This window comes from Curcuma longa, chromosome 17, assembly GCF_044706935.1.
Source record: "Curcuma longa cultivar G26 ecotype Majalengka, Jawa Barat chromosome 17, ITB_CL_G26_1.1, whole genome shotgun sequence".
In the NCBI taxonomy this organism is placed as follows: Eukaryota; Viridiplantae; Streptophyta; class Magnoliopsida; order Zingiberales; family Zingiberaceae; genus Curcuma; species Curcuma longa.
Window position 1 is genome coordinate 10,408,314 of NC_133877.1, and position 26,375 is coordinate 10,434,688.

The 26,375-nt window shown below is 37.9% G+C and overlaps 2 protein-coding genes across 4 annotated transcripts; both read left to right on the plus strand.

Annotated features, from left to right (window-relative positions):
- Positions 1 to 8,869: 8,869 nt before the first annotated feature.
- Positions 8,870 to 14,347, plus strand: LOC141812009 (auxin response factor 4-like). 3 transcript variants are annotated; one of them, XM_074700098.1, is made up of 15 exons: positions 8,870 to 9,092; positions 9,183 to 9,295; positions 9,400 to 9,495; positions 9,592 to 9,648; positions 9,741 to 9,896; positions 9,983 to 10,067; positions 10,446 to 10,536; positions 10,618 to 10,782; positions 10,949 to 11,068; positions 11,179 to 11,254; positions 11,350 to 11,518; positions 11,638 to 12,557; positions 13,250 to 13,440; positions 13,550 to 13,735; positions 14,105 to 14,347. In XM_074700098.1, exons 1-14 carry the CDS (start codon positions 9,005 to 9,007, stop codon positions 13,716 to 13,718), a joined length of 2,496 nt encoding a protein of 831 aa, XP_074556199.1. In that variant the 5' UTR covers positions 8,870 to 9,004; the 3' UTR covers positions 13,719 to 13,735; positions 14,105 to 14,347. The 3 variants fall into 3 exon arrangements, with proteins under 3 accessions (XP_074556199.1, XP_074556200.1, XP_074556201.1); XM_074700099.1 differs by having other exon boundaries at positions 11,647 to 12,557; XM_074700100.1 differs by having other exon boundaries at positions 11,746 to 12,557.
- A 2,330-nt stretch (positions 14,348 to 16,677) lies between these two features.
- On the plus strand, positions 16,678 to 18,847 carry LOC141848258 (zinc finger BED domain-containing protein RICESLEEPER 2-like). Its single transcript, XM_074736312.1, has 2 exons — positions 16,678 to 18,720; positions 18,800 to 18,847. The coding sequence occupies exons 1-2, from the start codon at positions 16,678 to 16,680 to the stop codon at positions 18,845 to 18,847; spliced, it is 2,091 nt and encodes a 696-aa protein (XP_074592413.1).
- Positions 18,848 to 26,375: the final 7,528 nt, after the last annotated feature.

A 26,375-nucleotide genomic window follows, 5' to 3' on the forward strand; every position in this document is an offset into this window, starting at 1 on the left:
CCTCTGGCGGCGAAGAAGAAGACGCCTTGCTCGCTCTTGCGAAGGTAAAATAAATGATGGAAAGGTGGCCGGCTCTAAGGGTATCTGGTATAGCCGGAAGAGGATAACAGCACTGGCGATTAAACGAAAGGAGTTGGGAGCCAGTTGGGAGAGGGATATCTGAAAATAGTGCGACAACTCCTGGAAATATGGGGGAATGGGAAAGCGTAATCCGCCCCGCACCTGGCTCTCGAAGAAGGTCACAAACCCCTCAGGCGGGTTGTTCGGCCGTTCCTCTGGTAGCGGAACTCGCAACTCATGATCGGAGGGAATACCGTACGTCTCCCGAAGGCACTCCAATGTTGTTACCGCCACAGAGGACTGCTCCTTATCGAACCATCTATCGGTAGGTGACGCCTCCGCCATCGCTAGGTTAGCAGGGAAAAAGAAGACGAAGAAGCGCAGAAATGGCTCGCGATGAAAGGGTAAAATCAATAGAAGCTTACGCCGCAAGACATCTTTATTCAAACGACGGGCTCGTCCACAGCCGTCAGATCATGATCATGGGATGACAGAGACACCTAAAGGATGATAAACAAAACGTCCCCTGCCGAATCTCCTCTTCCACAACTTGTCCAGTCAGTCGGACTGCGCCTCCTTCGACTAGACTTGAGGGGGATGCTTATGATGCGGGAAGTCAAGGGAGGCTATGCGCGCAGTCGAGATTTAGGCCACGGCGGCAGACCCTTTTCGTCTCAACAGGGGAGACCCCCCTCCATCTCGGTAGGATCCTCTCGTCTCGACCGAGGAGGCCCCCATCTCGGCAGGTCCTCTCGTCTCGGCCGAGGAGCTCCCCCCGTCTCGGCAGGTCCTCTCGTCTCGGCCAGGGAAGCCCCTCGTCTCGGCAGATCCCTCGTGTCCCAGCCCGGAAGAGTTAGCGTCTCGTTAAGGCCTCCCCCTCTCGAGAGCTTCGCCCTGTCTTTATCACATTCATCTTTAAAACTCAGCCACTCCGCCTCTATTTAGGTAGGCTTAACCCTAACCTTGATCTTCTGACACCAACCATTGTCGCCATCACCAGAAGGGCAAAGGGTCAGTATGTCGCCTAGACACAATAGCTTTCGACCTCAGTCCTAGTCACTCCACCGCATTAATGGCGACTCCCCTCGCATTAATGGCGCTCCTCGTCCTTATACGTGGCGTGCTCCTCTAACCTCGTGGTTTGCACTCATTACCATAAAGCAGGCATGGGAGATCAGGCTCGCCTTCCTCTACTAGTTCTCCCTGTGTATGTAGCTTAGAACAGGGGGGACAAAGGAAAGGTTCTTCTGGTGATAGTGCGTGTACCCGAGGCGCATAGCAGCCGCCTTCCCGTACGGAGTTCAAAGGTTGGTTGTAAAAGGAGTAACTCATAACCATGCAGGAGGTGAGTATCGGAGAACTTTACCTCACTCTCATTTTCTTCGCTTCCTTGGGAGAGAACCCTAACTTGAGCGTCGGAGTGGCTCACCGGGATCCCCCGGGGTGCCATTCTAACCTCCCTTGTTTAGTGTGTTGCAGGATTCCTTCGAAAGGGAAGGCGTCCAACGGTCCAAGAGCCCCATCCTCATTCAATCGTGTGGATCGACTCCGTCAGACGGTCCGTTGACTGGTGGCTTGACCCTCTAAGACATTTGGCCGGAATAATATGCAATAGAAATGTACAAATACATAAACAAGTATAATTATAAACTAATTTTTTACATGATTTGGAATTCTTGATTCTTATAATTTGTCGCGGATTACTCTTAAAATTTAGCTATATTTTTGCCTCTTCAAAAGGCAAATTTAGAATTCTCTTTGTGCAATGATACCTTGCAAAAAAAAAAAAAATACAAAGATTAAAAATAATGTAGTAAATAAAAAACACGCCATAAGAATTTTGTTTTGCTTGCTTTATATCTCAACGCTTTCCTGGAAGTCAATCAATAATCTACTCAATTTATTAGTCTATTGATATTCATATTAATTACTTACTTCAAAACATATATTTTTTAATAGTCTTTCGTGGGTTTGAGTTCTTTGGGCGGACTCTCTCAAACTAATCAATTGACTACTCCATACCCTAAATTTGACCAAATCACAAATCCATGGTTTACAAGTGCTCCACTCTATCAGTCAATCGATAACCACTTCGAGGTTGAATCCATATTGTGTTAAAAGATCTCATGTCTCTAAAACATCCTCATTTACCTAGTATAAGTCATCCTTAATTAGTCAAAATGTCATCTTTACCTAGTATGCAATCTCAAATTATTAAGACTTCTCTTGCCTAGATACTCTCCTTTTTTTGGGACTTTAACTATTACCCAACATTCAACCAACCTATGTTTATCATGACTTCTACTTGTCCAAATTCAAGTAATCCATTACTTTGTTAAGACTTATAATATCTAGAGTTACTCTACAACTTCAACTTTGCCTGATAGTTAATTACCATTGATCCGTCGAGATTTCACCACTATTAAACATTTGGTCCTCTATGATTTGCTTGGAGTTTCATCACTTTCCTAACATCTAATTTCCCCGAACATATTAGACCTTCTTTCACTATCAAGCATCAAATCTTTCACAATATGATGTTTTTAGAATAAGCTTTCAGACTGTGGTGAGTCACAATGGACATCATTAAAGTAACCATGTGCCTAAGATAAAGCTTTCCTGAAACAATCAACCCAAGGAACTTAGTATTAAATCTTGGTTTAATTAGCTCATGTTGAACTACGATGGCTTCAATTAGTTCCACTAGACCGAGTGCACCAGGTAGAACACATATGATTCAACCTTGACATACTTCGCTTAAACTTCTCTAACCTACTATCATCTCAATCCCTCTTGATGTTAGGTTGTCAATGTTAGGTTAACCTTTTTCTAACTAACCATTCTAATTTTAAGCATAAAATTAAACTAAGCATATATAAAAAATAATAATAAATCAGATAATCATGCAATTTATCTAATTAAAATGGTTTTCTATTGGCTCCTCCTATATCAATACCCTGAATCGGTCTGATCAGATAATGAATCTAATCTTTAGGAACCTAATATTGGTTCGATCCAAGTTGATTAATCAAGCTGGACTTGGGAACTCATGCTTGGATTCGTTGTTTATTGGTTTGATTTACTAATGACAAATATGATTTGTGTTGTGATTTAGTTTTATATCTGAGTCTGGATCAATTGTATGTGACCCTTTGAATCCCAAGCATCATATCAAGATACTTGGAGCCTGAAGTGAACTATTCCAATAACCTTTAAGATCCTCAACTTGAAGCTTTCAAGGTAGAATTTTCTTCTTTAAGTTGTTGGACTTGAGTTGAAGTTCCACTTTGAACATCTACAGTTGAGGAAGGAGCTTGTGCTAGTCTTCTCCTTAAAATATAATTTTTCTACTAATTGATAACTTACAGTGGGATTTGGACCTTCTGACTAGATATAGATCCGTGGCTTGACTCAGACTCGGCTTTAGATTTGGTTTCAGAGTTGAGCTCGGATTCAGTCTCGACCATTTGCTCTCATGTAGGTAGTGCTAAGAAGTTTGCTTGTTCTTCCTTGTCCGATTCCTCCGACGAAGACTCATCCCATGTTGCTTTTTGCACCTTCCTCCATTGCTTCTTGTCTTTCTTCAGATTTGGACATTTTGTCTTAAAGTGCCCCTTTTTGTTACACCCATAGCAAATTACTTTAGATTTAATCTTTATGGTTTGAATTGGTCCAGTTTGTTTGTTCTTGGACTAGATCACCTTCTTGACTTCAAACTTGTTGAATCCCTTCTTTTTCTTAAACATCTTTCAAACTAGATTGACTAGCTCGGAGGTAATCTCCTCATTGTCTTCTGAATCTGATTCATCTTCAAATTTGGGTTCACTTGGAATTTAGATTCGACTCCTTCTTCTTGAATTTGACCTGCAATTAGAGCAATACCCTTCTCTACCGGAGTAGTATTAGTTTGCTCATGCAATTCGAATTCAGAACATAATTCATCTAACTTAAGTTTTGAAAAATCTTGAGAGGCCTTGTAAGCATCGACCATTGACATCCACAAGGTATTTCTCAGAAATGCTTTTAAAGCATACTTAATTATGCCTCGAGTTCTCGATGGTTTGTCCAATTGCATGTAGGTCATTGAGAAGGTCTTGGATCCGGGAGTGTAGCCAGCTTGCTGACTCTCCTTCCTGCATCTTGATGTTATATAATTTATTTAAAATTAAATCTCTTTTACTTACCTTTGTGTCGGAGGTCCCTTTATGTTATTCAATTAACTTGTCCCACAGGTCTTTTGCACTGATGAAGGGCCTACCCGGTTGAGTTCCTCCTTGGTTAGGCCACACTAGTAGAGTCTGGGTAGCCTTAGCATTGCTTTGATTTTTAGTTTGGTGGCATTGTCCCATTTTTCGTAGGGTTGTGGGATTCCTTCTTCATCGGTGGGGAAGTGTGAACACAGTTTGGATGATGATCAACATATCCACTTGGATTTTCAAGTGGAAGTCCATCCGACCCTAGCAAAATGCTAAATACACTTCTCCACAAATTCAAAAGCAAATATTGCATATTCTTGCTAATAAAGTGAGAACAATGATTCGAGATGAATTAGGAGATGTCAAGTTTTATATTCTTGTTGATGAAGTTCAAGATGAATCCAAAAAAGAGCAAATGCCCCCCTTATTTTAAGATTTGTTAATAATTCTAATTTTTTTTGTGGAAGGTTTCTTTGAGATTTTAAGTGTTAAGGACACAACATCAGCAAGCCTTAATAAATCAATTTCTGACATCTTTATTCAACATAGATATTGTGTCCTCAACACTCAAAATCTCAAAGAAACCTTCCACCAAAAAATTAGAATTATTAACAAATCTTAAAATAAGGGGCATTTGCTCTTTTTTGGATTCATCTTGAACTTTATCAACAAGAATATAAAACTTGACATCTCCTAATTCATCTCGAATCATTGTTCTCACTTTATTAGCAAGAATATGCAATATTTGCTTTTGAATTTGTGGAGAAGTGTATTTAGCATTTTGCTAGGCACTATGTAATACAACTTTTGCAATTTCATCATTTAAATTTATTTGAAATTTTAACAATTCAATAAAATTTTCATGGTTTAAGGAATTCTCTGATTCATCATGGCCTTTAAAAGAACATCCTTGAGTTGTAAGCTGTAATAAACCTTTAATTATTGCCTTTAGATATAACTTATTCTTTACAATTTCTTTTGTAGATTGAGCAACAATTGAAGGTTTATTACAGCTTACAACTCAAGGATGTTCTTTTAGAGGCTATGATGAATCAGAGAGTTCCTTAAACCATGGAAATTTTATTGAATTGTTAAAATTTCAAATAAATTTAAATGATGAAATTGCAAAAGTTGTATTACATAGTGCATAGCAAAATTCTAAATACACTTCTCCACAAATTCAAAAGCAAATATTGCATATTCTTGCTAATAAAGTGAGAACAATGATTCGAGATGAATTAGGAGATGTCAAGTTTTATATTCTTGTTGATAAAGTTCAAGATGAATCCAAAAAAGAGCAAATGCCCCTTATTTTAAGATTTGTTAATACTTCTAATTTTTTGGTGGAAGGTTTCTTTGAGATTTTGAGTGTTGAGGACACAATATCTATGTTGAATAAAGATGTCAGAAATTGATTTATTAAGGCTTGCTGATGTTGTGTCCTTAACACTTAAAATCTCAAAGAAACCTTCCACAAAAAAATTAGAATTATTAACAAATCTTAAAATAAGGGTCATTTGCTCTTTTTTGGATTCATCTTGAACTTCATCAACAAGAATATAAAACTTGACATCTCCTAATTCATCTCGAATCATTGTTCTCACTTTATTAGCAAGAATATGCAATATTTGCTTTTGAATTTGTGGAGAAGTGTATTTAGCATTTTGCTAGGCACTATGTAATACAACTATTGCAATTTCATCATTTAAATTTATTTGAAATTTTAACAATTCAATAAAATTTCCATAGTTTAAGGAACTCTCTGATTCATCATGGCCTCTAAAAGAACATCCTTGAATTGTAAGTTGTAATAAACCTTCAATTGTTGCCTTTAGACACAACTTATTCTTTACAATTTCTTTCATAGATTGAGCATTCATCACTTTGCCAATGTTTTACTTTGGTTTCATCAAATCCTGAACACATTTCACACATCTATCATGTGATGAAGACAATGAACCAACATGAATAAAAAATGCACATTTTTCTCTATCATTAACTCTCTTCCAATTGTTAAACCCTTCAGAAACAAGTGCAGAACAAGCCAATGAATTACTTGCATTCTCAAAAAGAAAGCATCGAAAACAATATATTTTGTCCTTTGAAGGTGAATATTCTAGCCAAGAAAATTGTTTAAACTAAGCATATTAAAATCGATGATTTTTCTTTCCAATTTTTATTTTTAGATACTCAACAAGTTTGAGTTAATAAGATCCTGCTTTGATATATGCTCTTCTAATCTCATCCTAGTCATTAACAAAGTATTCACAAATTAGTTTTCGTAGTCATGGATCTCGTTCAATAGAAGAAATATCAAATTTTTCCTCTCTTTGTTCTATTGGCCTAGATACAGAAGGAGGTTGTAAATCGAAAATAGAGGATCCAACTACTAGTTTTAGAGGTATATCTGATTGATTATCAGATTTAGATTGATTATCTCTCTTTTTAAAAATGACAGTAATATTTTTGACTTTTTATTTGAAAGTTATTGGCGTTTCATTTATAACTTAAAGACAAAAAAATAACTAAAAATTAATTATTTATAACTTAAGAATAAAAAACAACTACCAATCATTTATAACTAAGTCAAACATAATAATAAATTAATTTATAATATCATAATATTTTCAAATATTACAGTCATAATTTAAGTTTTAGGCTTAGTAGAGTAAAGACAGAATATATAGAATTTAAGTTTAGCAATATTGAACGTAATGAGACAAGTATTAAAATAGGAGATGATGAGTTGTCTGGAACTGAGAGTTTTAAATATTTAGGATCATTTTTGCAAGCCGATGGAGGGATTGAGAGAGATGTCTTACATAGAATACAAATATGATGGTTGAAGTGGAGGAGAGCATCATGTGTTTTATGTGATCGTAAAGTGCCTCTAAAACTTAAAGGAAAGTTCTATAAAATGGCAGTTAGACCTGCCATGTTATATGGCGCTGAATGTTGGGTTATAACTCGAGCACATGAGCAAAAGATGAGAGTTGCGGAGATGAAGATGTTAAGATGGATGTGTGGACATACGAAGATGGACAGAATAAGAAATGAGAGCATTAGAGAGAAAGTTGGAGTTGCATCTATTGAGGAAAAACTCTGTGAGACACGTTTAAGGTGGTACGAACATGTACTTAGACGACCGATAAATGCTTCAGTTAGGCGGTGTAAAACTATGACAAATATGCATATAAACGAGGGCAAGATAGACCAAAAAAGACTTGGTTAGCAACAATAAAACAAGATAAAATTTATTTAAATATAAATGATGATATAATAAGAGATAGAGTTTAATGGCGTAAAAGGATCCATATAGCCGATCCCACTTGGTGGGATAAGGCTTGGTTGTTGTTGGTTGTTGTTGTTGTATAGTCATAATTTTTAGATAATTTAAAAAATTCAAATAATTTCAAATAAAATCACAACTAAAATCCAAAATTACTTATAATTTATCACTTCAAGATAAGAGAAGTCGATTGCCTACCCATAAAATCCAGTGCAATGCTAAAACTTGAAATGCTTGAAATTAAAAGAAAAAGACTTACAAAGGAACAAATATGCAAATTGAAAATATAAATGTAGTCGATAATGTCAATTTGTTTGCCTAATTCTACCTATTTACATTTTATCTTTAATGTAAATTCTTTAATAAGGGAATAATGTAATGCTTCTAGGGTTAATGGCTAAGGGAACAATGTAAATTGAAAGAAAAAATAATAACAAACTTCAAAACTTGCTATGATGGTTGTAACTAAAAAAAGGATTGCAAAATAAAACCAAGTGCTAAATTGGAAAAAGGAATAAAGAGGAAAAGAGATGACCTTGGACCCATGACATTGAATGGTTTAAAAAATGAAACCCAACTGAGCGTCCCTTGTTGTTGTTTTGAGACTGTATTTTTTACAATCTGCTGTTCCTCAATGCATCGACAAACTCTTTTTTTCTTCCATTAATTGAAACGATGTCGTTTATTGAGTAGGGCTGCGCTTGACATATGATCGATTGACTATTTTCAACTTAGTTCGACTATTTTAATTTTTTAAATTTAAAAAAAAGATTTATTATATATTAACTTAAAAATTGTTAGGTTGTACTGGATTGGAGCCCATTATGTAGCCCAACATTAGCTATGCCATTGGATGGCGGGTTGGTCCGCCTCACCTCACTCTGTCCTATTTTATTATGTCCCATTAAATGATAATTTTTTATAGATTGGTCTGTCCTGCATGGATTGACTATTTTCAACTTGATTGGACTATTTTAACTCTATACATTATTCAAAGTTAAAAAAAATTTAGAAATTTTAAATTCTTTATAAATCAAAATTAAACCGACGGTCCTTTTTTCCTTTCCCCGATTTAAATGGATGTAGGTGGATACGGTTTAAACAGGTTGGGTTTATCAAACCGGGTTCGCTATCCGTTCGCTACTCGACATTCTAGCTTTAGCCCCCAGCTCGTTGCTTTGTCCGTGGTCCCCTTGCACGGTTGCGGTGCGGTCACCACCGGTCGACGACTCCCCAGTCACTCCCCCTTCCATGTTTCCATTCCCAGCTCGAGATGGCGTCCAGCTCTTCTTTACTCTCCCTTTCTTTCTTTCCTCTTGTGGTAGGGCATCTTCCCCTTCATTTTGTCTCCCAACATCAAGCTTCCCGTCGCTCTCTCTATCCCTTCCTCCCTTTATCCCTTCCCTCTACGAGCCGATCCAGTTCATCACTATGACGGATCTCCGCCGGCGATCCTAATATGGCTTCTTCCGCCGAGGCCTTCACGATGGCCGGCTACGGAAATGAACCGGGGCAGGCATTCCCCTCCGAATCCGCTGCAGGAACAGGTGCGCTCGCTTCTCGCCCGATCCAAGACGAGTTAGTGCGCTTTCTTGCCACCACCTTCTAATTATGCTAATCGTGGTTTCTTTTCCAAGGTTCTGAGGACGCGCTGTATTCTGAGCTATGGCACGCCTGCGCTGGCCCTCTGGTGACGCTTCCTCGGCAAGGGGAGAAGGTTTTCTACTTCCCCCAAGGGCATATTGAGCAGGTAGGCTCGGGATCGTTTTCTTCGGTTAAAGATCGAAAATTTAGGGTTTCTTGTGGCTGTTTGAGAACCGCATGACTGATTTAGGATCAATTTTCGGCTTTTAGGTGGAGGCTTCCACTAATCAGGTGGCTGACAAGCAGATGCGAGTTTATGAGCTCCAGTCTAAGATCCTTTGTCGCGTGATTAATGTCCAGTTGAAGGTACTGTGAAGCTCTCATCTTTTAGGAAGCACTGATGTTTTTAAGGGTTGATATTATTTTCTGTTCTTCTTTCTTATTGTTGCACTCTAAAATTAGGCCGAACCAGAGACAGATGAGGTGTTTGCTCAAGTGATGTTGTTTCCCGAGCCATGTGTAAGGCTTTCCTACCACCTCTTTGATTTAGATTTGTGTTTGTTTGGTAATTGAAGCTATTACAACTGTTTGCTACTTTGCTAATCTATTAGCAAGATGAGAATGCAGTGGAGGAGGAGACTTTGTCGCCTCCACCTCCAAAACCTCATGTTTACTCCTTCTGCAAAACGTTGACTGCATCTGACACTAGTACCCATGGAGGCTTCTCTGTGTTGAGGAGGCATGCAGATGAGTGCCTACCTCCCCTGGTGAGGGTTTCAACCTTCACCTCTGCTTACCTTCTTTGTCTATTTACAGTAAGGTTGATATTAGGCCTCATTATTTCGTCCATCAGGACATGTGTCAACAACCTCCTACGCAAGAACTAGTGGCAAAGGACTTGCATGGGGTGGAGTGGCACTTCCGCCACATCTTCCGTGGTAATGATTCTCACTGTAGCAAATTATTTGTTTAACTAATCAGTAGAAAATGTGATGAGGATAATCTAGATATGGATCATATAAAATACTGATGCTTCCCTTAAATATTTTGACAGTGTGTGAATGAGGAAGCTTTGATTATCTGTTACAGATGACTAGTGGTGTAAGATTAGAGGTTTCTAAAGATTTTCTGTGAACTAGATAGTTTCTACATAATTAGAAACATTTCTTGCTTATTCTCTCGTACTTGGTTTACAATGACTAAATTTGAGATGATACTTAGTAGTGTTGAAATTGATCTATCATTGCTTATAGGGTAGCCTGATGCATTATATTCTAGTAAATCCTGATTAATTAGTTAGTTTCCATCAATCATAGGTCAACCAAGGAGACATTTGCTTCAAAGTGGATGGAGTGTCTTTGTTAGTTCAAAAAGGCTTGTTGCTGGGGATGCTTTTATTTTCCTGAGGTCCTTTTTTAATCTTCTTTCATCTTCCCTATATTTGTGTTCCATAACTAATTTGTGGTTGAAAATCAATTTATGGCCCAGAGGGGAAAATGGTGAATTGCGTGTGGGCGTGAGACGTGCAATGAGACAACAGGCAAATGTTCCATCGTCAGTCATATCAAGCCATAACATGCACCTTGGTGTCCTTGCGACTGCATGGCATGCTCTTACCACTGGAACAATGTTTACTGTTTACTATAAACCAAGGTAAGGTAGTGGATGTACTGGACTGCAATGTGAGTGTGTGGAAAAAAAACTATCTTATTCAGTAGAAGGAAATAGAATGCAGTGGTTTTCTTCTTGATGATTGTACATTGGTTACAATTTCTCATGTATCAACTTTGAATTCTAACTACTGAATTGATGGAAATAGGACAAGTCCATCTGAGTTCATTATCCCCTACAGTCAATATATGGAATCTATTAAAAACAATTATTCTATTGGAATGAGGTTCAAGATGAGGTTTGAAGGGGATGAGGCCCCTGAGCAGAGGTATCACTTCATTTGTATTATATTTCTCATCTCTAATGATTTTCCTAGATAACTTCTGGTACTATGATGGACTTAATTTTTTTTTACTGATTTCTGCACATATATTGTAGGTTTACGGGTACTATAGTTGAAATAGGAGATGCTGATTCCAACCTTTGGCCTGAATCAAAATGGAGGTGCCTTAAGGTAATGTATTTGTATTTGCTTGTTGGTTGTGTTATTTTTGTTCAAGTTCATTGGTGTACCTATCTCACATCTCCTTTTTCTTATTCTTGTGTCAGGTTCGCTGGGATGAGACCACATCCATTCCTCGCCCAGAGAGAGTCTCTCCATGGAAAGTAGAGCCTGCTGTGTCCCCTCCAGTGACCCCTCCAACCATGTCGAGGGCCAAAAAGTGTAGATCAAATGCTTTAGTCCCTTCTCCTGATTCTTTTGTTCAGGCAAAAGAAGGTACAGTATGTCATGTAAATCTCAAATTCTATATATTATGACCTGTGAAAATGTTAGTTTTCTAATGTTGAATTTTTGAACAACAATTCTGATGTTAAATATCTATAATACATCTGAAGCAACAACAGAACTTTCCCAAGGTCATGGAGCTTCCAGAGTTTTTCAGGATCAAGACATCATGCTGTTTAGAGGCAATTTGATTGATGGTAATGTGTTGAACTTTGCAGAGAAGTCCATGATACAACCTCCACCTGATGAGGGACTAAAAAAAGATGCTTCCTGTCAGAGATGGATTGATTCAGATAACCTTACTGAATTAAGTAGGCCAACACGCAATTATGTAAATATAGGATTTCAGAATTTTGATGATTCACATAGGCCCTTTTCTGCTCAAGTTGCTCCAAGTCCAAGTGCCAGAAGTTCACTGATAAATTTTTTTCATCACCAAAATGAAGAACCAGCCATGCATCGAGATCAATGTCCTTTGATGGCCTGCAATCATTCGTTTGAAACAGTGTCAAACTTGAAGATGCATGATAATGAGCTGCCTTATTTTGATACTCAGAATGTCAAATATGGCAGTTTGATGAACTATTATCAAACACAAGGCATTAGGGCTCAGAAAAATCTACCTAATAGGCCAATGCATTTACAACTGGCTTCTCAATGTGAAATCATACCCTTACCAAGGTTGATAAAACCTCATCCTTTGTCTGTACTGCCTGATGAGATCACACAACCCAAAGAAAGAGAGAGCTGCAAATTATTTGGTTTTGATCTCAACAATACCACTACAATATCTTACCAAGGAATTCCAGGAACAAATGCTTCATATGGGCCATTATTATATAGCCAAACAACTGCACCAATAATGGAGAAAGATGACCGAGGAGCTTATTACCATCCTGAGTTGTCCAAAGAAACAAAGGCTATTGATTCCTCTCCAGTTGAAAGTGAGAATGTGGAGTGTATTCATCCTTGTCCACCTGCAGATTTACAGAAGAAGCTTCAAGTTGTCTCAAACAGGAGCTGCACCAAGGTTTTGTTTTTGTCGTTGTTGGTTTTTGTTCCTTTCGTGCTCGATATTCTCTTTATATGTGTTTAATATGTCTTCCTGTGTTTCGTTGATTGCTTCTTTTTGATTTAGTCCTCAGTGTTCATGCACTAGCATTTGTGCTTGGTTGTGTATTTGGTTGTTGTACAAAACCCTAAATGTGAATGCTGAGCTGTCCACAAGTATCCAACACCAGTACAAATCCAGGTCTCCACCTCACTTGTTTCTAACATGTTTCACACGTTATCAATGGAGGTGTTGTGTGTCCAACTTGGAGAGTAACTAATATAATGTCAGTTGTTTGATCTGTGTCGATAGTGGTAGATGATGCATCCAAGTGTCAGTGTTAATGCTGCATATGCTAAATCTGATAACTTCCATTAAATTCAAATGACTTCTGCTTTTGCTGTAACATTCATTTAGTTCTTCGCTTCAAAATGCTATACTACAAAGATTTTAGTTCCTATTTACAAGTCTGACTGATTAATAATATCTTTCTAGTTCCTTTTGCTTTCTGAATTTTGGTGTATGTGCAAGATCCAATGGTTTTAAATCACATTTTCAGATTTGACTTAATTTGTAGCGTCCATCTCCATTCCGTCCCTTAGTAGGTCAATGCTATAGAATGGTACCTTTTTTTATTGGAGAAGATGATTCTGTTTCCATTTTGATATCAGGTTCATAAGCAGGGTGTTGCACTTGGAAGATCTGTTGACTTGACGAAGTTTGATGGTTATGACCCATTGATCGAGGAGTTAGATCAGATGTTTGAATTGAAAGGAGAATTGATGGCTCCAAATAAAAATTGGATGATTGTATTTACTGATAATGAGGGTGATATGATGCTTGTGGGAGATGACCCTTGGCAGTAAGCATGCTTCTACATTCCTAATGCTCATCTCTTTTGCATATATATCTTCCATTTTCTATGTATAAAGTGGATATGTTGACAACTGGTGTCGTATAATTTTCTGCAGGGAATTTTGTGCTATGGTCCGTAAGATTTATATATACACAAAAGAAGAGGTCCAGAAGATGGATTCAAGTGCCTTGAACCCAAAAAATGAAGATTGTCCTGATAAGAAAGAGAATGTCAAGGAAGCAAAAGGCAGTCAATCTGCATCATCATCTAATTCAAAAAACTAATAGGCTTATCTCTCAATGTAAGTAGGAATCTCTTTTAGTTAAATAGAAATTGCAGTGATAACGATGCTATCATTTCCTGGGTTATCGAGATGTTTTATTTTAAAACTATGGTAGGTTAGATCCTTCTCCATTAATTTGACATTCCAAAGATAACTCCAATAGTTAATCCCCGAGTACTTCATACTCGTATTACAGCAGCAATTCAAGTATTTATTTACATGATATCTGTCAATGAAAATTAAACTGCATCCTTTGAAAGAAAGACTGACAACTAGCAAAAATAGTTCACTATCGCTACTAGTATTTCATGTTTGGAATTTGATTTAAGCGAGAAGTTTGTTTGTAGGCTGACGACATCTTTGCCTCGTGCAATTGAATCTTTGTAGGATCTTGAAGCATAAACAAAGTCGGTCTCAACAAGTAGTAGTTCCATTATCTACTTACAGCCGTTGGATTTATTATTAATTTCACTCGTCAAGGTTTGTTATGCTTTCATTTTCCAGAGCTACAAGTGTAAGTACTGCTTCTCTAATCATGTAAATATAGCTCCTTCGCACTAAAACAATTAACCCTATGTGAAATCGCATCCTCATCTCCCTCCACGTGCCTCGGGTGGGAGATGTTTGTCTCTCTTTATAAAACGTTTGCTACGCATGAGTTCTCATCTACTTTGCAAAGCTGGGGTTAGGGAAATCGCATGGTTCAGTTGGTACAATTGCTCTTTAGCCGTAAATAATGTCTCATTCATCAGCAAGCTGGACGCTAGGTCCAATGTATTCTGTGGCGTCCGTACTCAGTAGTTTCATTGGTTTATATTTTGTGGCTGCTCTGTCTCATCATTGATTACAGATCCAGACAAGTTACTGCAGAAGAGTCAGTTGCGACTGTTCAGAGCACTCATCCTCAACAAAATCCCAGTAGGAGTCGGCAGGCAAGATTTTAATGTCCCATGCAGAAAGGGCCCGATTTAATTGCTCCGCCAAGGGATTGTCTGGTGGATATTTTTGGAGTGAACCGACCGACCGATATGTTTATAATGCAAATGGCTTTTGTTGTAAATTGGTTTAGGTAACCTATTAATCAAATAGTAACATGGATAAAATACTTCACAGATAGATCATCATAAATAATTTTTAAGTAAATAGAAAATTAAGGTTTAAAATTATTCAGGTGAAGAAGGAAATTATCATATCCGGTGGTTTGGGTCAGCTTAATTGGATGAGTGCAAGACTCGTACATGAGCTTGATTGGACAAGTAACTCTTCTATGCATACGTGTGGGATCAATAGAGGTGTGCAAATAATTTTTACAGCCTAGGGGTGCAAACGAGTCAAGCCACTCATGAGCTGCTCGTGAGCCGCTCGGTCAAAGCTCAGCTCGAGCTTGATTTTGACTGAGCTCGAGCCGAGCTCGAGCCGGCTCGTTTAATATTCGAGCCGAGCTCGAGCTCCTTTAATACTGGCTCGATGGCTCGTCGAGCTTTTTTGAGCCCAACTATATATGTATAATATATTTTTATCTATTCATGTGAATATTGATAAATTTAGGTCATTAAGTAATTAATGATAAGTATTAGGGTAAAGGTGTAATTTTTGAGACTTTATTTTTAAAATAAAAAAACCTTTCTAAATCCAAGTTAAAGTAGTCAACAAACTCAACCCTAATCTCATCCTCTCACGATCTCACCCTTTGCTGCCGCCCTCACCTTTCGTCGCAGCGACGCCGCCAACCCTTGCCCTCCATCGGCGCCACCAACCCTTGCTCTCCATCGGCGCCGCCTACTCAACCGTCACTGTCTCGCCTACTCAGCATCACCCTCAGTCGGGATCAGCCCTCACCCCCTTCCCCGTCGCCCTCAGCCCTCACCCCCTTCCTTATCTCCCTCAATCGTCAGACGTTGCTCTCAGCCCTCGCCCTCTTCCTTATCGTCCTCAATCGTCACACGTTGCCCTCAGCACTTACCCCCTTCCCTGTCACCCTCAACTTGATTATAGGAACATCAGTTTGGTTCTGTGGTGGAAGGTTGGTTTTCTACATAACATTATAAGCTAGGCTTTGAAGAAATCCTTAAGAGGAGCTGCTGGAATTGGGTTTACAGTACACTACGGTGAAAGCTGACAAGGTAAATTGTAAATGTGGTTATTTGTATCTTTTAAATGCTTTTTTAGAGAAGTTTCTTCTATACTGTGGTTTTCTCTATTAGCTGAGTGGAGAAATAATCTTTTGAGGTTTTCTGGACTTTGGAAATTAATATGGTGATCCTTTTGTATATTGTTGGTTCTGTATTTTTTTTCCCCCAAGTCAATGGAATCATTCCTAGAGCAGTAAATGGCTTAAAACCCTTGATTTGCAAGTTAGTCGTGTTATGTGTATTTGAGGCTAACTTCTTCAGTGCTTTAGGTGTCCCTCCTATTGGATTTTAGTGGGCGATAAGATTATATTTTCTTGCACAATTCGTGTATGCACTTTTGTTGTCTTAATTTATATGGTAATATTTGATGGTGGAATTTCTCCACTTTAAATTAGAAATTTCTCTAAACTTAATCATAGCAATAACCATATCTGATATTTATTTCTATTCATATTCTATGTAGCCTTTTATAGTATAACACTATAACCTCAGTCTGAAGTTAGTCATATTTTTAATGTTTTTGCAATTCTGTTTTTATTTGTCTATTTAATATGAATGACCTATAAATTATGTGTGCTTGCAATATATGGAAGTGGTAATGAATTGATTTGCTGTGGTTTGTTTCCTTCATTTTTTAGGGGGGATTTCAAAGATTTGACCTTGGAAGTTTGGAGTTTATTTTTTTTTCTCGCAAGTACTTACATGGAGTTCTTTTGATTCCTACAAACTAAAGATTTGAATGTTGCTTTATAGACAATATTTTTCTCTTTTTATTATTGTTTGAGCATTTTATAATTTATTTGATAATTATTTATCTCTGGATCAGTTATGTCTGTAGAAGATTCATCTGTTCCACTTACCGTAAATAGTGCCATAGCTGAAAGTAATGAAGTTAATCTTGAGATCAATAAGGAAATTATCACAGCTGGTCAAAAAACACAAGAAAATGCTAAAGAAAAAGAAGAAGAGGGGTTCAAAACAAATAAAAGGAAAAAAATTTCAGAAGTGTGGAATGATTTTGACACAGTGGATGGATCAAAGAAAGCCAAATGTAAACATTGTCAATCCCTTTTTACATTGGGTAAATCAGGGCCCACATCAAGTCTTTTGAGGCATAGATTACATTGTGTGAAGAGAAAAATTTATTTGCGAGAAGCTGAACAACAAACAAAGTTGAATTTTTTGCCCACTGATTCAGCTTCACCATCCATTCTTACTTTGCATTCTGGAAAATTTGACATGGAACAAATGAGGGAGGCAGCTGCTCATTGGATTATGATGCATGAACATCCATTCACCATTCTTGATGAAGAGGGGTTCAATTTAATGATGAGGCGTGGAATGCCTGAATGGCAAAAAATTAGTAGGACGACATGTAGAGCAGATTGTATGAAAATTTATGAGGTTGAGAAAAAGAGGTTGAAGAAAAGTCTTGAGTGCATTGATAAAATAAGTTTGACAACAGATTGTTGGAAGTCAAAGACTCAAAAAATTGAATACATGGTTGTCACTGGGCATTGGATTGATTCTTGTTGGAATTTGCAAAAGAGAGTTTTAAGTTTCATTAACATTCCACCACCAAGGGGAGGTCTTCAAATTTCTGATGCCATTTTTAAGTGCATGAAAGAGTGGGGTATTGAAAACAAGGTTTTCACTATTACTGTTGATAATGCTTCAAGTAATGATTTGGCCATTCGGTACATGAAAGATACCATTCAAAGATCTAGAACATTGGCATGTGAAGGAAATTTATTTCATATCCGTTGTTGTGCACATATCTTAAACTTGTGCGTTCAAGATGGGTTGAGGGAGATTGAAGATATTATTAGTAATATAAGGGAAAGTGTAGAATATGTAAATCGTTCAGAGGCAAGACGTATGCAATTTACAGAGTGTGTGCAACAATTGCAGTTGAAGGATAAAAGATTGATTCGTGATTGCAAAACTAGGTGGAACTCAACTTTTGAAATGTTAAGTTGTGCACTCAAGTTCAAAGAAGTTTTTCAAATGTTCAAAGAACGTGATCACTTTTATGGTTGCTGCCCTCAAGAAGAAGAATGGAATAAAGCTCAAAAGATTTGCTCACTGTTGGAGGCTTTTTGGACAGCCACACACATCATTTCAGGTAGTGAGTATCCTACTTCAAATTTATTTCTTCAGGAAGTTCAAAAAATAAAGTCATCATTGGATACTTATGCACAACATGAAGATTTGTTTCTTAAGCAACTGGCTAGTAAAATGAAAGAAAAATTTGACAAGTATTGGGGTGACTGTAATCTATTGATGGCTATAGCTGCTGTATTAGATCCAACCAAAAAAATGCTTGCTGTTGAGTTTTGCTTCCCTAAGCTTTATTCTGAAATGGATGCCTCTAAGCATATCTCAAAAGTTAAGGAGATAATTAATTCTCTTTATGAAAAGTATGTTGCTGAAGAAACTAATAAAGGAGCGCCTCATCCATCTGAGTCTGAGAGTTTTGGTTCTTCAAGTGTTAAAAGAAATCAACAAAGTTCTGTGTATAGTTGGGATGATTTTGATGACTATTGTGCAAAAGTTGAAACTTCGGAGACTAAGAGATCTGAATTGGTAGATTATCTTGAAAAGGGTCGTCTTAAGAAGAATGAGATTCCTAAAATTTTTTCGTGTTTAGAATGGTGGAAGATGAATAGAATGCAATATCCAATATTGTCAAAGATGGCAGCTGATATTTTAGCTATCCCAGTGAGTTCAGTGGCTTCAGAAGCAACATTTAGTGCAGGGACGAGAGTTATTGATTCTTATCGTTCATCACTATCTCCGGACACAGTGCAGGCTCTTCTATGTGGGGGTGATTGGCTTCGAAAGATACATGGACTGAAAAAAAAGACTAAAGTAAGTTAAATTTCATTATTAGTTTTCTAAGTTACAAACTAAATTTAATCATCTATTTATTTGAATTTTTCTTTTTCAGAAAGAGAAAACTTACCAGGAAATTTTTCTTCCAGTATCTACCTCTTAAAGTAAGTTAAATTTTAGTTTTTTGTTTAACATGTGTTTTTGGTTTGATTATTATGGTATTATAGTTGAGCTTAATATCAATCCATATTATGGCCTCTCGGTACATAAGAGAAAACTATATTGGGTTATGTTTTGATGTTCAGTAATTTGACTCTTTTATTGGAGGAATAGATAATTGTATTTTGATCAATTTTGTGGATGAAGATGGATATGTTGCAGAAATTTGATATTTTGAGCAGGTTTGGATTTTGGAATATTATGTTTTTCAATTCGGTGTAAATTATGTTGGGATGAAGTTTGAGAATAATTATGTTTTGACTTTTGATGTCCAGTAATTTAACTTTTTTATTAGAAAGATAGATAATTGTATTTGATCAATTTTATGGGTGAATTTGATCAAGTTGTTAAAATTACAGTAAAATAAGCTCAAGTTATGATTGGCTCGAGCTCGAGCTCGAGCTCGAAAGCTTGCTTTTAATTCGAGCTTTTCGAGTCGAGCTCGAGCCTTGGATTAAATGATCGAGCCGAGTTCGAGCTCAAATTTACAAGCTCGATCGAGCTCGAGCTCGAGCCGAGCTAGCATAAAACGAGTCGAGCCGAGCTCGAGCCAAGGCTGGCTCGAGCTCGGCTCGACTCGTTTACAGCCCTTGCCAATAATGCTTTTCTTGCAAGTGAATGCCCCTTATATGGCTTCCACACGATCCCTCATGGATCTCCTTTAGGAAGTACTTAGCCTCTTGCTCTCCTAGACCACAATAAAGGACCCGCATTAAATCTCTTATATAAGGTATCTCTCAAAACACAAAATCTGGTAACACGATGCTTGAGTTGTTTGGCCTTTATGAGATCCTTTGGTAATATTTCTTCCTAAATAAATGCTAATAATTTTGTTCTCCAATCGCATATTGTTGGTTCTGGGATGACTTCTATTTGCGACATTATCTCTACTTGTGAAACCACATCCCGAGTTATCCAATCCCCCAAAGAAATTGCTAGTCGAGCTAATTCATTAGCTCGGGTATTCTCCGCCAGGGAAACTTGTTTTAACAAAACTTGTACGAAGTGTTCCTTAGCTTTTTCTATAGCCTTAGAATACCTACAACACTTATCATTTTTGATCTCAAAGGATCCATTGACTTGCTTCACAACCAATTATGAACCCATATTGATAAACACTCACTCAGCTCCAACACTCCAAGCCACTCATAGAGCAATCAGCAAAGCTTCGTATTTTGCCTTATTATTCGATGCGTTGAAAGTCAGTCATACTACCAACTTTACTTCTTTGCCTCCTGGAGAAATCAACACTACCTCCACTCCACTAACTTCGTTATCAAAGGACCCATCCGCATAGATCATTCATGGCTTGCGTTCCTCTGCTTGAAGAGATTCCACCAAGAAATCGATCAATGTTTGTACTTTAATGGAAATATGCGGTTAGTACTCTATATCATATTCATTGAGCTCAGTGGCCCATTTTATAAGTCGCCCAGTGGCTTTTGGATGAGTGAGACGTCCAAGTGGAGTGTCCATAAGCATGATAATTGGATGGGATAAGAAGTAAGGGTGTAAGTGTTGAGCCATCAGAGTTAATCTTATAGTTAGTTTATTGAGACCAATATAACGATGTTCAAGGCCTTTAAATAGATAACTGATGTAAGACATTGGAAGTTGTCCCCCATGATCTTGCCTAATCAACACTGAGCTTACAGTTATTTCTAACAGAGCGAAGTAAATCAACAAAGATTCACCCGGATGAGGTTTAGTCAACACATGTAACTAGGCTAGATAGTCTTTGAGCTCTTGGAAGGCTGTATCACAGTGTTCGTCCTATTGAAAGTGGGAAGTTCATCGAAGAATCTTGAAGAAGGGTAGACTTTTGTTGGTAGAGCGAGATATGAAACGACAAGGCTGTGATTCACCCCACCAGCTGTTGAACTTCTCTTAGATTTTAAGGAGGTTGGATCTGCCAAATCACCTCAATCTTCTTAGAGTTTGCCTTGATCCCTCACTCTGTCACCATAAACCCAAGGAAGCACCCTTTAGTCACTCCAATGGTACATTTCTCAGGATTAAGCTTCATGCGGTATTTTCACAAGGTAACGAAGGTTTCTTCCAATATTCACACTAAATTACCTGCACGCAAAGATTTGATCAAGATATCATTGACGTATATCTCTACATTTCATCCAAGTTATTCGGTAAAGATTTTTCCATTAATCATTTAATCGTTGATAAGTTGCCCCCACATTCTTCAATTTGAATGACATGTCCGTGTATCAAAACATACCATCAGTCATGATGAAACTGACTTTATTTTGATCGGCCTTGGCTAAGAAAATCTAATGATATCCCTGATATGCATCCATCATGGAAATGTATTGATGCCAAATCGTCTAGTCTACCAGTTGATCACTGCGAGACAAAGGATAGCACTTTTTGGGATAGACTTTGTTTAAGTCATGAAAATTCACCCAAACACATCATTTTCTAGACAGCTTGGGCAACAATACAACATTAGAGAGCTAGGTCGGATACTACATCTCCCGAATATGTCTAACATTCAAGAGTTTATGTATCTCCTCTTGAATAACCTTATCTTTTTCAGGGCTAAAATGACATTGTTTTTGTTTAACCAAACTAACATTAGGGAGGATCTACAATCGGTGCTCCTCCTAAATAACCTTATCTTTTTCAGGGCCAAAATGACATTGTTTTTGTTTAATCGAACTAACATTAGGCAGGATCTATGGTGCTCCATCACTTCTGGCTTCAACCCTACCAAATCCTTTAGGGCACAAGTGAAAACATCTGTAGTAAGACATGAGATGATAGAGGCCTTTAGCTCGGCTAGGAGACCCTTAGAAATTTTGGTAGTCCTCTCTGGATGAGCGAGAACTATATTTACCACCCAACTTCAGGCTTTGAAGTCATTGTAGATTCTCCCTCCTAAATAGCATAGATCCCTTCCAGTGACTAGAAGGGACGCTTTGGTCATGTTCTTTGGTTGTTTCTCCTATGTTATGCTCGAATGGTCTCCACATAATATCTCTGAGGTGCTTGTTGATCCCCTCGAACTTCCTCGACTTCATTACCGATTGGGAACTTGATTTTCTAGTGATAAGGAGAAGCTACCTCCTAAAGACTACTAAGAGTAGGTTGGCAAGAATAATATTGTAGAAAGAAGGAACATCATATAGGATCAAACTCGACCCTAGAAGAGTTGAATAACATTATGAATTTTATGGATGAAAATAACTCTAAATAATATAGGCAGAGAAAAAAGAATAAGCAATTAAAGTAGATATATGACTAATTTGAGAATAATATTTTCTAAATTAAGTATGCAAGATTTTTATTGTACAAATTATAAGAACACAAGACATAAATAAATTGATTCTTATTACAATTAATTCCTTTCTAGAAAGATTCTATAGGTGGAGAAATCTTAAAAAGAATCTAAAAATAAGGCACAATAATACAAGAATATATGATAACTAAGAAATGATATTGCTATTCTTATATTATCATATATGAAGAATAAAACATAACGTTACAGTGCGTAACATTCAAAGAGTACTGAATGTGAGCACGAGCACCTTGAGAATGAGATTATTAAAAAATTTTACATCGTGGCTTATTTTATAGGCCTTCTTTGGATGTTGACATGACACCTTCCGATCGACTGAACTATCCCCGATCGCCTGGAAGTTTGTTGACATGGTTGTAATGCTTATCCAATAATGAATGTTATCTGATCCCGATTGACTGGGATCACCCTGTTCGCCTAGAGCTAGGTCAACTTACTTATTTGACCTGACTTTCTTGTATCGTAGGATTCTATTTATATTAGTCTTCTGGAAGCATCTATGGTCACTTGGACACTGTGATCACCCGCCCCTCGCTCTAGTCATCTGTGAGACCTTAACTCTAATGGTCGAAGCTTATCTTCAGTCAGTCGCTTGACTTCCTTCTCAGTCGTCTAGAACCGTCGAACTTTGCTTCTCTACACTTGATATGCGTAATTAGTATGATATAGATTTTAGCTTTACTCGCACGTACCTTGGCTAGATATTCAGCTTCCAGTTGATCCATCTAGTGTGATTTTCCAAGTCAAAACTCCTAGCTGCCTCTACTTGGACTTGTCTACCAAGCCACAACTACCAGTTGTCTCCACTTGGACTTGTTCTATCAAGACACAACTCCCAGCTACCTCCACTTGGACTTGCTCCACCTAATTCCCAACTAGGACTTTTCTACTTGGTTCCCAACCAAGACTTCCAACTGCTTGATTTTCAATCAGGACTTTGCAATTGCCTATTTTCACTAGAATTTAATTAATTACCTAATTTCTAACCAAGCCTTTCATCTGTCAAGTAACCTTCTTTACTTGATATAAAATCATCAATTCATAATAACCTAACTTTACACATAGTCATACATTAAAACTCTAGGTTCACTGTGGTGCTCCCAACATCAACACATTAACCACCATAAAACTTTCTAAGGTAGTTCTCCATGGTTCTTCGCCTAGAGATAAGGGCAACTTAATCTGGCCTAGTGGTCAGACTTCATGTCTAGAAAAACCAAAAAGAGAAGTGATGATAGATTATAAATCATCTACCTTGATTCCCATTTGTTCTAATACCAGCCAATAGAGAATTTTGATCGAGCTTCCTGCATCAACAAACAAAAAGTAGAGGATGGTTGTATTTGAGACCCTCGTTCATAACCTATAGGTCACCTTAACAGTTGATACTCCTCGTAGATTTGCATAACCCTCTCTCGAGAATACCATAGAGGAAGTGTGTAGGGCTAGTATCTTTATTGAACATGTTGTACAGGCCGGGGGCAGGTCACTACTAAGGATGACACTTAGGGATCTTGATTGTCCTAAATTGATTTTGTTCTTGTCAAGCTCACTGAACCTCCTCCATATTGATATATTTTTCTGCCCACACAAGGAGGGTGTGATAATTTGCCGGTGGCTTCTTTGACAAAAAACAGAAAAAATCTTTGTCTCTAAGTCCTTATGCGGATGTGCCAACATTTCTGGGATGCCAAAGGAATCTCCCACTGGATATACTGACGTAGCATTCCCTAGAATTTTTGGTTAAGATTAAATAGGCTGAGCAGAGTAGGTGTGTAGCTCTTTAGACTGGCGAAATGGCGTAAGAATAAAGTTGCAAAATCATTGAAAGAACTAATAGACCTAGGTCGTAATGTGCAAAACCACTATTGTGCCACGTCCACCAGAGTAATAAAGAAGACCCAACATTTGATTCCCTTAATATACTAATGGAGGAGAGTAGCATTTTTGAATTGGCACAAGTGATCCTCATCATCAGAAGAACCATTATACTCAAGAACTTGTGGTGGTCGAAAATGTCGAGGTAACTTTGCTTTTAAAATATCCTCCAACAAGGCATCCATTGAGCTGCCACCTTTTTAGCTGATGAAGGTATGACAAACTCCTTGTCATGTAGTAGATCATCTCGATGATAAGTTGTCAGACTTGGTAAGACCAGGGTGTCATTAATTGGTCGTTTGTCGGGGCAATACGTAAAAGTATCTCCCTTAGAACTTTAAGCTATATATACTGGTTTGACTTGTGGTGGCCCTATAGCAGGGACCACTTTGTGAACCTCTAAAATATGAGGGACTCTTTCTTTACATAGTTGGTTACTAATTGCTTATAGATGAAATTGACTGCTGCAAAACAATTAGTTCACTTCAACCATCGTTGACAATGCCTTCAAAATAAAGTTTAACAACAACAAAGAAGAGAAACATAGTGCGACATTAATGGTCTAGTGATTAAGCTGTTCTCTCTTTCTTTCTCTCTCTTTCTCTTTTCTGGGTGGTACATGCGTTTTCTGAATATATCGCAAACACAATGGTTTTTGAAGCAAAGCAACTATGTCACTCAATAATCAGTAGTTCACATAATTTGAAATAGATACAAATGGCAATTTCCTTAATACCTGTAGCACCGATGGCAAAGTTATCTAGAAAGTGCAAGCTCTCTGTGTTCCTAAAGATTAAAAGCTAAAGGTTAAAATGACATACTTACCTCCAAAATATCGACTGCTCAGGAGACCCCCCTGCCTTCGCAAGCCACCTTGTATCATCTTTCGAATGCATCAGCTCAATTGTCTCCTTAGATACATCCACATCCTCTACACCGGTTACACTGAGCATCTGAGACCTCCCGACTAGAGTCTACTATCACAGCCGCTAAAACAAGGGCTGCTTTCGCACAGAACCCTTGAATCCAGCTCCAAGATAAAGCATTCCCCATTTTTGCCTTTCAAGTAAAGCCTCATATCCAAAGATCTCTCTCTTACACTAATTCGAGGGTTCGTCTCCGGCCTATCTGGAACAAAAGGCCGCTCCTTTGGCAGGCGATCTGGGCATTCCGGCTCCGACTCAGCGGCCACCGTGGAGAAAGAGGCAGCGCCAGCAATCGCCAGAAGGGGGCCAAGGGGGGCGCGTCGGAATCAATGGGAGAGACCCTACCGGGAGAGAGAATACGGCGAGGGTAGATGATGCCAAGTCGGAGCTTGCCGCTGGGAGGCTTGTGCGGGGGCTTCGAAGGGCGCGGGTCGCAGTTGGGGGATGATCGGGACCGTCGGTGGTGTTCGGGGCTGTGAGGTCGAAGGAGCGAAAGAGCAGCACCACGCCCGGAGGAGGCTGGCGCCACGGCGGCCGGCGGAGACAGATCTCCGGACTCCGCGATCCGCCATTGCTGCAAAGGGAGAAGAAAAAGAGAACAAAAAGTAGCACTGCGAGACTAGGGTTTGGCCTGCATATCCATCGCGAACTGTTTTCTTGCTCGCGAGTGGGCGGAGACGGAGAAGGAAGAAAGCCGTTGCAAAGGATGACGACGATTATCCAACGACGACCGATTGGGTCCAAAGTACATTGTAAGTTGTTATGTTGAAAAAGGAATAGGTTCGAGACACGTGGAGAATAGTTTCTACTGGTGTAGGAAGACACAGAGTTGACTTTTGGCTGCAGACCGCATTTGAAGGTAACTCATATTTCTTATTGGTGTTTTGACGTTATTGACCTTTAAATTTAATAAATGGAAAGGTGTCCCATAATTAATAATAAAAGTTTATTTTTAATTTTATTTTCTGAAAATTAAAAGATAAGAAATGTTTAGTCCGGTAGAAGATATTTTGTTTTAACTATAACTTTGATGATATTGGTGAGCTTGGTTGTCAAATTTTTAATTATCAAGTTTATTTTAATTTAAATAAATCCAAATGAAATAAAATATTATTATATTAAAATAATCTCTACTTAATCAAGATTACTATAGTTTGCTATAATATTATTTAAATAATTTTGACCAAGTTGAAGTAATTTTGATAAATTAAAATATTTTTGATAAATTGATAATAGTTATGATTATAATTGGTATTTGGAATAGGAATATTTTTGGGATGAAAATATGATGATATGAGTTTTAATAATTTTTTTGAAAAAAAATACCTCATGAAAGTGTTTTTTATTTTTTTTAT